Source organism: Pygoscelis adeliae, unplaced genomic scaffold (genome assembly GCF_000699105.1).
Source record: "Pygoscelis adeliae isolate BGI_AS28 unplaced genomic scaffold, ASM69910v1 Scaffold283, whole genome shotgun sequence".
NCBI classification, from domain to species: Eukaryota; Metazoa; Chordata; class Aves; order Sphenisciformes; family Spheniscidae; genus Pygoscelis; species Pygoscelis adeliae.
In genome coordinates this window covers 157,783-171,666 of record NW_008824361.1, presented here as the reverse complement: position 1 = coordinate 171,666, position 13,884 = coordinate 157,783, and the positions used below count along the sequence as shown (strand labels likewise).

Sequence of the window (13,884 nt, the reverse complement as noted above, 5' to 3'; positions counted from 1 at the left end):
GGGACATGACAGACCCTGGGAATGCATCCACAAATTTGGCAGGGCTTCAGAGCTGTCAGCCCAAGCCTCCAAGGAGAAGTCAGGGATTAATAGGGATTTATGTCTCAAGATGGTCTGCTGTGGGTTGGAGGACAGCAAGAAGCATCCTCCTGCTCTGCAGGACCCTGTGGATTCAGCCTGATTTGAGCCAGGGACAGCCTGAACCGGGGTGACTTTTCATCGTTTCACAGCAAAGAGGTGGCATTAAGCCTGACCCAGCACCCAATCAAGGCAGGAATACTTTTTTTTCTTTTTTGTTCCTTCCAGGATCTTGTTTATAACAATAATAAAAAAGAGGAAGCTCCCCTAGCATCATGCCATGGGAATGCCACCTCCCCTGCAGCATCACCCCCTGCCCAAGGCCACCACGTTGAGCGGGGCTGGAGGGGGATGCCATGACTTGCTGCTCAGAAAAAAGAGCTGGGCAGCATCCCGCTGGCGTCCGCTGTGATGAATATACCGATAAAGAGATTCAGATCAATGAGCCTTGCAGTTTCTACCAGCAAATGAATGGCTTTCAGTCTATGGGTTAGAGAGTTGTTAACTACCCAACCTGCTCACTGTCATTAACGAGCAATCTCTGCCGTGAATCTGCTCACCCCGCTTTATCCACCAACCCATCTCCTGCTCCCTCATCCCTGCATCCACCTGGAGCCTTTCTCCACCCATCCCTCATAAACAGGCTCTGGCATCTCTGTTGAGCCAGGCTGGACCCAAAAAGCGAGGAGGGGGAGGATTTCATTTCCCTATGTCTAAGCTGCTCCTGTAATCCTGCAAGGAGGCTTGCTTTGAAGCTCTGGCACAGCTCAGTGCAGCTGGCTCACAGCCACAATTACTTCCACTCCGAGCACACGCAAAAAAGCCAAGTGAGAGGCCAAGGAGTGGGTAGTTAGCCTCGAACGCCAACAAGTCAATCAAAGGCAGCCGGTGCTAATTAGTCCCTGTGCCTCCCCCCATCACGGCTGCCCCATTATGCAGGGACAAGAAGTCTCTCTGGGAGTCAGCCGGGGCCACCCAGGAGCTGCTGGAGAGCCCACACGCAGAGGAGGATCTGGGGGGGGGTGGGGGGTGCTGGTGGGGGGTTGGGGGGGGGGGGGGGGTGTCAAGGTATGAGAGTGCAGCCCCAAATCGCTACTTATGGAGCATCAATCCCACCGCTCTTGCTCCATCCCGTTGTCATCTCAGGTGCCCTCCTTCTTTCTGTCTTCTGCAAGCATGGCCAGAGCCACCACGGGAGCCAAGGGGAAGGAGGAGGCCATCCCACCACGCAGTTATTTCCATTTTTCTTGCTTTTCCTAAAGCCAGAAAAAAAAAGAGAGAGCCTACCAAAGGAGTCCCAGCTGCCTGCTCACAAGAAGCAGGCATTAAGCAGGGAGCCAAGAAGAAAAGTGCAGCAGAAACATTGCAGTAATATGGAATAATAACCCTGCAAATGCTGCGAGGCGGCTGAATAGTGATATTTTCTGGAGTAGTATGGTATTGTAGGAGAGAAACCAGTAAACAAATATTTTCATTCAGCAACAGGGGAAGGGGAGAGGCACGGCTGTTCCCCTGGGAGACGGAGAGGAGCTCCAGAGCAGGAGAGTCATTAGAAGTAAGGGACAGCAATTGCTCAAGATTATGGCACTGGCAGATACTGGCAAAGTAAGACTCAGCAAGCGGCCCCGAGCATGGCTCAGCTGTGGATCGCAGCTGAGCACTGTGCTGCTATCCTCTCCCACCCCCCAAAAACCAAATCACTGGGGTATCACACCCACCCTGCCAGGTCACCTCCCATGGCTTGGAGAAGATCCCACATGGGTAGGTTGGAAGCATCCACCAAAAGCCATCAGGACATTTTCCCTACCACCCTGCACCTCGTGCTTGCCACAGCCAGCATGCCCTAGCATGGACCGGCTTTGAAACCCCAAGTCCAGACTCTACGGGGTCTGCACTAAATGCAGCTTGGGAGATTTGGCTTTAAGTAGCTTGTTGGAACCACTCAACTCGCCACTCCTTCTCACCTCCATTTCGCACTTATAGGAACTGGTATGAGTATTCAGTTAGGGTCAAACGGGGTTGATATCCCATCTCCTCTTGCCACCAAATGTCCCAGAACAAGGAGCACGTGGTAATGTAGCGGAAAAAAAAAAAAAGCTGGCAGATGTGGCAATTTACACCTCTCCACATAGTGGCCCTTCAGGGCAGGTCCTGTCCAAATGGGTCACCCAGCACTCAGGGGTTTTAAGTCCTTGAGGTTTTAAGTCCTTCTTAACGCACACGGTCCCATGTGCTTATTCATAGTCTTCAGACCTGTATGAATGGCTAAGCCCTCTTAGAGTCTGAATACAGTTATTAATGGTACTAAATACAGATTTATTAAAGTTAATTATGAAGTAAGGCTGGACACTGCAAGAGCCGTGTCCTGGCTTTGAATAATACCTAAAACCCACAACTTCTTGGAGCTTTGGTAAAGTTTCTGGTAATGCAGCAAGGAGGTCTTCAGCTCTTTGCATCTTTTTACCAGCACTGTAAAGAGCTTGTTGACCAGGTTTAATGTGCCTGCTGCATCTTTTGCACTGATGGTGCAGAAGCAACCACAAAGCACATCGCCAGCGTTCATCAATCTAAGTCCTACAAACCCAACACAGGTAGGGAGCCACAAACACGTCAACTTACGTTCCCTCCTAAAATGCTATGAGAAATCCAATCGAGCATTTGCACCTATTAACTGGAAATATTTAAGTAGCTGTCCCAACACCAAAGCAGTGCCAGGGCTCAGCTGAGAGCCTCTAACCACAGCACAATGTGCCCTCCAAGCAGCCACGCTCCAGCAATTCCTCTTGGACTGCAGGCAAACTACCTCCTGCAAAGAAAACTCAAGGCAAATGGTATCTTTGGGTGCAATGACATTGCAGGCACAGCTTCGCCTGCCCATTAGCACTATCCTGTGATGGACCATGCAGTGATTCCTCATGGCAAACCAGTTGGCCTTAAGTATTGGTCAGCACACAATAGTTCCAACAAGAGTAATGGGGGCAGATCCATCCCCAGCGCAACTGGGCTGGCACTGGTGATTTTAGCCTGGAGATAAATGTGGTCCCCGGAGGCTGGATTACCACCTGGGGGCTCACGAATGATACCGGAACAAGTTGTGTTGTTCCAAATCAAGGCAAGGTTAACCCATAATCCAGAGCGTGGGCAGGGGGTGAAGCCACTTTAACGGGAGGGATTTGTCTACTCAGAGCATCAACCTGAACAAGCTGGAGCCTGCATGGTGTAATTTAATGGTGTGTAACATCAAGGCTGCCGTTCCTATAGCTACTGGAGGAAGCTTAGCAACCCTGGGCGCAACTCCTGGGGCACGGGAGACAACTGAAGGAGAGCACAGGGATGCATCACTGTCACCCATGCCTTAACCCTTTGGACCCTACACGCTGTACTGATGTGGCACTGAAAGTAGATCCCATACGGGGTGTTTCTCCTGAAAACATGTGTATTTCATGCTTTGTTAGTACCAGATTAACTGTTTCCTTTAAAAAAAAAAAAAGGCAACAAGAATCTGCCTCTGTCACTGTTCAAGGGCTACAGCAGGGTCTCCCCACCAGTCACGGGCTCCACTCGGGGCTGATTTAGGCTCCACCAAAGCCAGCAGGACTGTGTGTGGGTCAAGTCAGCCCCACATCTCTCTGGATGACTTTGCCAAGAAGGACTTGTCTCTCTACGCTGAGCACAGTTTCAGGGCTAACACTAACAATGCTCTTTTTCTTCTGTGTCCCCAGGTCGTCCCCACACTTGGCTGACCAAGGCTGGCTTAGAAGGCTCTTCCCTCTCCCAGGAAAATGGGGACTGACAGTGAAAACCCTGTCCTGAGGAACGTACTCATCAGCTTCAACTTGCTTCTACTGGGCACCGTCCTCAAGCCTTTTGAGTGCCGGCTGGAGGTGACAACGGAGCCGGCCGAGAGGCTGGCAGTGGATGAGGCACGTGGCCTTGCCAACTGCAGCCCACCCATCAAAGAGCAGCCCATGGTGTTCCACCACATCTACAACATCAACATTCCCCTGGACAGCTGCTGCTCGTCCATGTTCAAGTCTTCGGCCGAGGAGGTGAGTTCAGAAGACGACCGGCTGGTGGAGTACGCGGAGCAGACCTCCGACAGTGAGAGCCAGGTCACCTTCACCCACAGGATAAACTTGCCCAAGCACGCCTGCAAGTGCTCCACCTCCCTCCCATCCCTGCAGGAGCTGCTGAGCAGGATTGAGATGCTGGAGAGGGAGGTCTCCATGCTCCGGGACCAATGCAACTCCAATTGCTGCCAAGAAAATGCAGCCACAGGTAGTAATGCCATCCTGTTAGCTCTTGCTGGGGACTAAGGGCTCGAGTGAAAGGCAGGAGAAATAAATACAAAGCTGGTGATGCCACTCAGAGTGGTGACAGAGGAAAACCTGTGTTCACCCATGGCGTGGCTGTGGCTTTAGGGAAAAGCCCATCTTAGGTCCTCCAAGTCAGGAAAAACCCCAGGACGGGTTTGGTCACTTGAGCCCCCATGCCCTGCTTGCTGCAGAAACCCTGTAACAGCCAGAGCTAAAGCCCCGTTACAGATAAAATTACTGCTGGTAAGGCATGAGCAGGGTGATCTCCCAACCCTGCAGTCCTAGCAACGCTGTTAGAAATCTGCCACTGCGCATGGGACAGGGAGGAGAGATGTAGCTGCTGCTCTCCTAAGCTGTCCCTGGGCTGAAGGCAGCACCACGGGAGCCGGCAATAAACCCCTTCATCTTCTCTGCAGGAGGAGTGAATGTGTACGAAAAGCTGAGTTTTAAAAAAAAGAATAAAAAATAGAGGAAATAGCTTCTGTTGCCATGAAAGATGCAAACAAAACCTGTAACAAAGGCACAAAACCATCAACAGGATACTTCATCTGAATAACAATATGTGCAGTTTGTGAAGCTCTCCAAGAGCCCCCATTAGGGTTACCCCATCAAAGACGGCTCCTCATTTCACCATGGCCATTCCTCAGAGCCAGGGAAGCAGCACGCAATTGAAATGAGATGGATTAAGAAAGGTTTGGGCTAAAGGCTGCATTTCAACAGCACGGGAGCTAGCACACTGATGGTTTTCCTTACGTGTCGGGGAGGTTGGTAAGAGGGGCTGTCCCAAAGGGCATCCATCCCTCGCGCAGCCCAGCCCTGCTCAGGGCTCCGACACACCAGGGCTCCTCCTGGGAAAAAGCCACCAAGCAAGGAGAGCCACACAGGGCATCTTTCCAGGGGAAAACAGCTTTTCAGACCAAGAACAACAACAGGGAGGAAGAAAAATTAAAAGCAACCCTTTTCCCCCAGTGCCCGCTGCCTTTTTTTAAGTTTCGCAGCTATTAGTGTGATTTTTCTGGTGGTACCCCAACTTCTCTATGTTGAGGACATGTTAAAGTGAAATGGGAGAGACCCACACTCAGGTCAACAGAGTTGGACCAAGGGAGTGTGGGTTGGGGAGGAAGAAACCAGGATGGCACACTCAGCAGGGTGGCTCGGGCTGACATGTCCCAAGCAGCCAGTGGAAGTCACTGCATTTCCAGCTGCAGGCTCAGCCCGCATCCCCTCCCGATGCGACAGTCATCAGCTGCGTTAAAAAAAGATGAAACGGAAAACACCCACACATGCCACCAGTGTGTGTAAAGCAAGAGTTAAAATCATGTAGGAAACACAATGGGAAAAACCTGTTTTAAAGGAATTAATTTGAAACTCTGATGGGCCTATTTGGGTTACTTGCAACATACGCAGACAGTCCCATTAAAGATTCATTGCTTGGTGGAGTCTCCACTCTGATCACAGATGCGCTGAGCTAAACCTCAAGTAATTTCATTTATTTTTATGGGAGTTGCTTTCAATTCACTGCACCACAGAGGAGATCAGGATCCCTACCCCACCGCCTGAGGCATTTCCCCAAGGAAAGCCTCTCTTTTCCAGCACACTTACAAGCATCCTCTCCTCTTTTGATAACTTAACTAGAGGCTGAGTTCTGAAGAGAATCTGATTGCCATTCCCAGTATTTGCAGTTTAGATGGGAAGCATCCTGCAAAGTAACCCAAATGGGTCTGTCTGGCACAGCATGTAACTGAACCCCTTTTACATGCACTCACCATAGAAAGAGCTGCTCAGGTAGCTCAGCTAGGATGGAAAACTTAGTTGGGGGACAAAAAGTCCTGTGGCTTGGGGTCTTCATGGTGCAGAGGTTTCCCAATGGTTGGAGGAAGCACGAAAAGGGTTTCTGTTCTTCCTCAGTTCATAACCCTAAGCTGGAGCTGTGGGTCCATGTTGAGAGGCAAAAGAGGGGAACGTTGGCAATGTCAGAGTGACTGGTGCCTTCATCCCCATGCATCCCTCCTCACCCCAGAGCGTCCTGTGCAAGGCTGCCAGGTAAAGGGGGGACATCAGAGGTGGTGGCCACAGAGGCCGTGTGCTTTCCCAGCTTTCCCACAACCCCAGCATGCCCAAACCCATGATACTTTGTGCAAAGCCAATGGCTCTGTCTTAACCAGGCTCACCAGGACAGGGATGAAGACGATGTCTTTGGGTACATACCTGTTTCTTGTAGGAGAGAGAGCAAGCAGATTGGGACCTCTCACCTGTAACAAGGAACAGGAGTCATGGCTAGTGCAGAGGGCTTGGTCAGGGAAAGCTTTTTCCCAGTAAGAGGTCTAGGGAGGTTCCCATCGACTGAGCACTGAGCTGAAGAAAAACCAAAGGGAGCACTTGCACCCCAACAAGGCTGATGGCACCCATAGTCATGGAGGCCAGTGCTCCTGAGGGGACAGAAACTCCTGGGGACCCACCCAAGCCCCACCATGACTCATAGAATCATAGAATAGTTTGGGTTGGAAGGGACCTCTAAAGGTCATCTAGTCCAACCCCAATATCATGAGTCATATCACCAATTCTGCCCCTGCCAGACCTAAAGCCACCAGCTCCCCAGAGCTGGGCATGTTCAACCAGAGGGAGGACCATCTCCTACTTGCCCCACATCTTGCCCCTCTTCCCCACAGCCCATCGATGGGCTGACCCAGGGCCAACACTGACCTTTTTCTACCTCCAACCCGGTGGACTCTGACCCTCAGTCCTGCGTTCTTGCAGGGCAGCTGGATTACACCCCGCAGTGCAGCGGCCATGGGAACTTCAGCCTGGAGTCGTGCAGCTGTGTGTGCATGGAGGGCTGGGCAGGCAGCAACTGCTCCGAGCCCCGCTGCCCCCGGGGCTGCTCCAGCCGCGGTGTCTGCCTGGAGGGCCAGTGCATCTGTGACAATGACTACGGGGGCGAGGACTGCTCCCAGCTCCGCTGCCCCGCTGGCTGTGGCTCCCATGGGCTCTGCGTGGATGGCGAGTGCGTCTGCGAGGAGGGTTTCACCGGGGAGGATTGCTCCCAGCTACGGTGCCCCCGTGACTGCTCAGGGAAGGGCCACTGCGCCAATGGCACATGCATCTGCCAGGAGGGCTACGCCGGGGAGGACTGCGGGTGGCTGCACTGCCCCAACGCTTGCAGCAGCCGCGGGGTCTGCCAGGATGGTCTCTGCGTCTGTGAGGAAGGCTACGAAGGGCAGGACTGCTCAGCAGGTAGTGGGGGGCATGCATGGGGAGAGACAGACCCTAATGTATGAGGCTTCAAGGTGCCTAGAGCCCCATAGGAGTACCACGAAGCCTGGGAGAAACCCATACCCAGCAGAGCATGTCACACAGGACCTGCTCAGGCCCCGCAGTTTGACTGCCTCCCTGTTGTCCCTGTCCCCAGAGACGCCACAGGCAAAAGTTTGGGAGGTGAGCAAAAAGCCAGCGAGGTTCGTCCCAACATCAGTGGTAAACCCTTGGTGCAACAGAAACTGCAGTCAGATTCTCCTGAGCCTTTGCCTCGCTATACCATTTAATACAACCACAGATAGCACATAACCCCCAGCCCAAAGCCTATACCAGTGTCCCACCAGCAGGCCCACACACCCTTCCCCACAGCTGGGTGGGAGAATAAGCTACGCACACACTGACGCTCTCCTTACCTCTGCCCTTCCCATCAGTGGCTCCTCCCGAAAACCTGCGAGTGACAGGGATCAGCGACAGCTCCATCGAGCTGGCATGGGACAGCCCTGGGGCAGCCACCGAGTACGTCATCTCATACCAGCCGGCAGGGCCAGGGGGCAGCCAGCTCCAGCAGCGGGTGCCCGGGGACTGGAGCAGCATCACCATCACAGAGCTGGAGCCAGGCGTTGCCTACAACATCAGTGTCTACGCAGTCATCAGTGACGTCTTGAGCATCCCTGTTACCTCCAAGGTGATGACCAGTAAGTATCCTACTGCAGTTGTCGCTTGGTACCTGGATAACCAGAGGTGATGCTCAAGCTGGCTCACATTTTCCATAAAAACCTTCTAGCAGCAGAAAATTGAGCCTTCAAAAAAAAAAAATTGGGGATATATTTATCCCTATTTATATCTGTATGCGGATATAGGAAAGGGGGAAATGCGTCCACTCTCTGCATAAAGACTCAGTCTGGATGAAAACCCAAATGACTGAAAATCAAAGAAACTTCCAGTGTTTTACCGAAGCCCCCAGAATATGGCCCAAAATACCTTACACTTTTTTCCTCATAGAAAATATTGTGATATATCACAGAAGTCACAAGTTCTCCTCCCACTCCTGGATGAGTTCCCTGTGACGAATCCCAATGACATGGGCAATAGTGCAGCAAGAGGGGATGCTGCTGTGCATCAGGAAATACGTAGTCCTGACCGGGACCATGATGCACAGAGGAAAATGAGTATCAAGCTGTAATGGCAACCTCCTGAAAGGATCCTCAGAAACCAAAGATACAGAGGGCAGGGGGAAACATAAAGTACCCAGACACCCCTTTTGCAACCCCACCACTCTGTTTGCATGGTGCAGTTAGGTGCAATGCAAAGGGATGCTGTGGTGTCCAGCAGCCCAGGCATTTCCCTCCTCTCCCTCTAACCCGCCCGGAGTAGGGACAAAGGGGCAATGACTCTGCTAGCAGCTACGAAAAGGGTTCCATTTTCCTTGTCCAGATAATGAAATAGCTGCAGGGAGCAGGGTGAGGGCGGGCGGCACCCCGACACCCGTCCTGCTCTGCTCACCACCCCCTGCTCCCTTCCAGACCTCGCCACACCGCAGGGGCTTAAGTTCAAGACTATCACAGAGACAACGGCGGAGGTGCAGTGGGAGCCCTTCTCCTTCCCCTTCGACAGCTGGGAGATCAGCTTCATCCCCAAGGTACCGCCACCGCATGCATGGCATCGCGGGCTACACCCAGTCACCCTAAAAACACTGAGTGAGCGGATCCTAAATTAGCTTCCAATTACTCCCCCCAAAAAAACCCTGACCTCTGTTTGCAATTTGTGTGCTTCACATCAGACACCCTCAAACACCTCAACCTCAAATTGCCAGCTTGCATTTCCCCAGTAGTCTTTGGTGTCGAGGCATACTTGTCCTCAAAGAAATTCCCCAATAAAATCAAGAGACAAGCATATAAATAAGTAAACCTTCCAGCCTCACTGCCTCTTGCTGTCACCCCCTCTTTTTCCCTTCTATCTCCTTTGCTGTGACACTTCCTCCTCCTCCTCTTCCTCACCCCTTCTCTCTGCACGCTAAGCTACCCAAAGCAGCCTGGATCGAACTGAGCAGCCGCCGGCTCTCAGACAACAACTTTCAGCATCCCTGAGTCACACGCACAGCTAATTCCTGCCACAGAATTTTAATCGCAGCGATGAACAGGTAGAACTTGTGCCAGAAAAGATGAAAGGATGAAAATGTTGCCCTAAATATCACATATTTTCTATGCGCGGCAACAAAAATTGTACATCAAGTATTTCATTTATATTCATAATTTCTACACCATTTAGCCATAAGTATAGCATCAATTGTATATGGAGCCTCTTTACAAGAGCTTTCAAGCCCCAGCAGTAAAAGTAATGCTGATTAAGGGCTCAATTATGCCATTTTCACTTGTACAAAACCCTCGCTGGAGTCAAAGGCAGCTCTGGGCAGTGGAGAACTGCAGAACTTGGCCCCAAAGTTTTAAACGCTCTTAACTGTAAAGTATCATTACACAGCACGAAGCAAGGGCTCGATTGCTTAAGTAACTCATTCCTTCACTTCCAAAAAGGCTGGAAGGATCTGGGTACCATTTTGAGTACATCCATGCACAAATTATGTCAGAAGTTGAAGTTCAGGTACTGCAGGTATAAACCCCAGGGTAATTTTCATTCACCATGGGGATAAAAGCTGAAACAATAACACAATGTCAGGGAAGAGCTTTTGGTAGCAAAAAAATAGCTATCTTTCAAACATTTCACTGATACTCAAGAATTAAGCTCAACAGCATCCCTCTGAAGCAGATAAATAGGGATATATCCATTTCAGGGTGAGGAATTGCCGGGATAGCAGCAAACTTCTCCCCACCCGGTCATCAGCGATAGGTTTTTCTCACCTAAAAATAAATACAAACTGTTGGCCCTGTTTCTGTTTTTAAGCTTGAAACTTAAAACCATGCAGAAACATTTCAGGATTTAAAGGAAGAGATAAAGCGCAAAAGGATGGCTGTTCCTGGATGCAGGTTTTTGGGGTGGGGAAGGGATGTAGCTCACAGGGCTTTGAAGTTCTCTCATCCATCGGTCATGCACACGGTCCTGCACTACAAAGACACAGTCGTGCTCCTGCCCATCCGCTGCTGAAATTGGAATCTCTCAATTCTCCATCACCAGCTTTTCTCCTAAAATAAGGCAGAGGGTGCTGTCTCCTTCACTGCCTGGAAGCCATACTTGTTCGGGCAAACGCTAAACCATCGCCGCACTCCAGATAAAACCAAAACCTAGTCCAAGAGGCCTCAACATGAAAAAAACAGAGTTATAACAGCAGCATCACAAATAACCTTGATGAGTAAAATCAAGCTCGCTCTGTCTTCCTGAAAACCGAGCAAGAGGATGCTAATTTGGTCCTCAGCATCCCCGCGAGGATGCTTGCACCCTCCCACAGAGCAATCCTCCTTCCGTTTTCCCCGCGATGCTCTCGCCCCCCGAAAGCAGGGTCAGGCAGGGATTGCCTGTCTGCTGCGTGTGCTGGGGAGGGGGAGGGGAAAGATGAAGCAAAGACAGATTTAGAAAAGAAAATTAGGAAAGGTAAGCTGGCAATTTATGGCTAAAATGGAAGATTTCCTGTTAAATGAGAAAAGAGATGAATATGAATTGAGAGCTATGTGCAAAGATTTGTTTAGCGTGTTATTAGTGAAGACAGCAGCAAGAAAAGATCCTTTGTCCAAACACTGGCAGGAAAGGTGACATTTGCAGTTGCTTAAAGCCTTACAGTTTTTCAGAGCAAAACCACAAAGTATAATGAGTTTAATAAAGATACTTAAAAAGCAGGGGATGACAAAATAAAGACCTTACAGTTTCATACCTGTATATGAAGAACAGAAGGCTCCTGGCACCTGAATAGCAGGGAAAAGGAGTCCAGCCCTGGATTTGTTTTTATTGTCTTTTCTCTTCTGGAGAACAGCAGACACACAGATGGTAAATACAGAAGTGGAGGGGGGGGGGAAGAAGGGATGGGGGAGGATTTCTCAGCCCAGCAACATGAGTGCTCCACGCTTCACCCTGGGTTTCTGCACCTCCACGGTGGGATGTGCCAGGGCAAGGATGTGATTTGGGGGTGCAGGGCTGGGCATGGAAGGACGCAATGTGGGGGCACCTCCCCTCCATGCATCAGTCCCCCAAACCCACCTTTTTTTGTTTGTTTTTTTAATGGTTATTTCTGCTCCCCGACAGAACAACGAAGGTGGTGTGATTGCCCAGCTCCCCAGCACCGTCACCACCTTCAACCAGACAGGGCTGAAGCCAGGGGAAGAGTACACTGTCACCGTGGTGGCCCTGAAGGAACAAGCCAGGAGCCCTCCCACCTCTGACAGCGTCTCAACCCGTGAGTGAGCCCGGCCCCAGACAGCACGGCAGCGCCCAGGGCTTGGTCCCCAAAAAAAGGTCCCAGCAGCGAGAGTGGCCCGGCACTGCATGGGCAGGGATAAAACTAGCACCACCCAACTTGCCCAAGCTACAGGTGCATTGCAGCAACAGCTTCTTCATGCGGTATTTTGTCCCTCTCCCTCCTGAACTGCTGTGAGCACAGAAACCATGGCAAGGTTAATGGGGTTGGGAGCGAAGGCTCAGGTCCGCTTTTACTATATAGCTGGATAAATTCCTCTTCTCCGCTAATTTCAGATGCTGGATGCCCCCAGGAAACATCTCTATAAATGTATTGCCTACTCATATATAACAGATTAAAACTCCTGCCTGCTTTTGTGCCACTAAATGCCCTCTACTCCCACCAATTCAGGCAAATCAGGCAGCAGGGCAGGGAGCCAGGAGCAACAGCACGTCCCCTCCTAACCAATTTATTCGGCTGGTCACTGGTCCATCCCGTAGGCTAGAGGAAATTCAACCAGGTCTTCTCCTCACCGAAGGAGATGTGGCGATGGGCAGAGGTCATTGTGGAGAAGAGACTTTCCATGCCAGATCTGCTGCGGTCTGCCTTGGTAGCCAGGCAGACATCTACCTCCATCCAAGCTATTGCAAATGGAAACAGCATTTAAATAGCTGCCAGAGGATTATAACGAGGTGATACTCTCTCCAGGCTGCTAATTTGAGGCAACGGTGAGAGTGAAGGGAGGGTCCCTCCACCAGCAGCAGCTTGCTGCAGGTTTGAGCTTCCTCAGCATAGTCCTCTCCTCCTGCTTTGCCTGCACGCTCAGCTCAACATGGCTTAACAGAGACATCTCCTGGTCAAGCCCAAATCTTCCTTTCCCCAGGAAGTCAGCAAAAAATAAAAACAGAGGCTGATACTTCAAACTCAGTGGTTGACCTTTGCAGGGGAGCGCAGATGGAGTGGTGGGCTCCCAGCTCTCCGCTCTGTGAAGGCGTCCCCATGCTGGCGTGTCTGCCTTCCTCTGCAGCACGCCCATAGTTTTGCCCCATCATCCTCGTTCTGCCTCAACACTTTGTGCCAGGATCGAGCAGCAAAGCCATGGTTTCATGCTGCACAGGTAAGTAGAACTTGATGCTCCCCAAAATCACCTGCATGACTGGACAACATGAGGTAGTTGAAAAGTCAGGATTTGGATAAGCATGACCTGGTACTGGCCAAGCTGGACACCCAGCTCCTACCTAAACACCCTGCCTCCCAGCTGTCCTCCCTTCTTCGTTGCTGTTTGGCCCCCAGACCTCACCCCACTGCTCCCAATTCCCCCACATATCTTTTTCTAACCCTCCCTGGTCCTTCCCACCCCTGCCTACACACATCTCCCCCAGAACTTCCCACCCTGGGGTGCAGCATTTAGCACATCCTTATTATATAGTGTCATTTTCTAATATATACAGTATATTAGATGTACTTGCATGCAGTATAGCCTGAATTACAGAACCAGCATGGGTTTTTTTACCCACCTCGTGATCATATAAGTGATAAAACAGGCTGCCCAGCAGGCTCTGTGCATCAATGCTGCCATGGCACAGGAGCGATGGCCAGGCTTGGCCCGTCTGTCCATCCATGCAGCAGTTAGGTCCTGCTGGACTCAAAGCACCTATCACCTGGGCTTGAGCCCATGATTTCCAGCGGTCGAGTGGAGGAGAGAGGGGTCCAATTCTCTGTGAAAGAAAGCAGAAGTGTCCAAAATTGTCTCCCAGTAGATCCCTGGTATGAATTTATCTAAAACCCCTTTATATGAGAGGGTTCGGTGGACACCCACTGTAGACCCACACCCAGCTAGTCATGAAGACTCTCCAGAGCAGTTGCATTTTCTCCTCTCTCCCCACTGCTAAGACA

The 13,884-nt window shown here is 51.1% G+C and overlaps 1 protein-coding gene across 1 annotated transcript in view; it reads left to right on the top strand.

Annotated features, from left to right (window-relative positions):
- The first annotated feature begins 3,860 nt into the window (after positions 1–3,860).
- The window catches only part of TNR (tenascin R), a 29,106-nt gene continuing 19,082 nt past the window's right edge, over positions 3,861–13,884 (top strand). The window contains exons 1-5 of the mRNA XM_009319867.1: positions 3,861–4,356; positions 7,152–7,628; positions 8,081–8,344; positions 9,173–9,288; positions 11,838–11,988. Coding sequence (XP_009318142.1) covers positions 3,861–4,356; positions 7,152–7,628; positions 8,081–8,344; positions 9,173–9,288; positions 11,838–11,988 — 1,504 coding nt within the window. The remainder of the gene's footprint in view (positions 4,357–7,151; positions 7,629–8,080; positions 8,345–9,172; positions 9,289–11,837; positions 11,989–13,884) is intronic.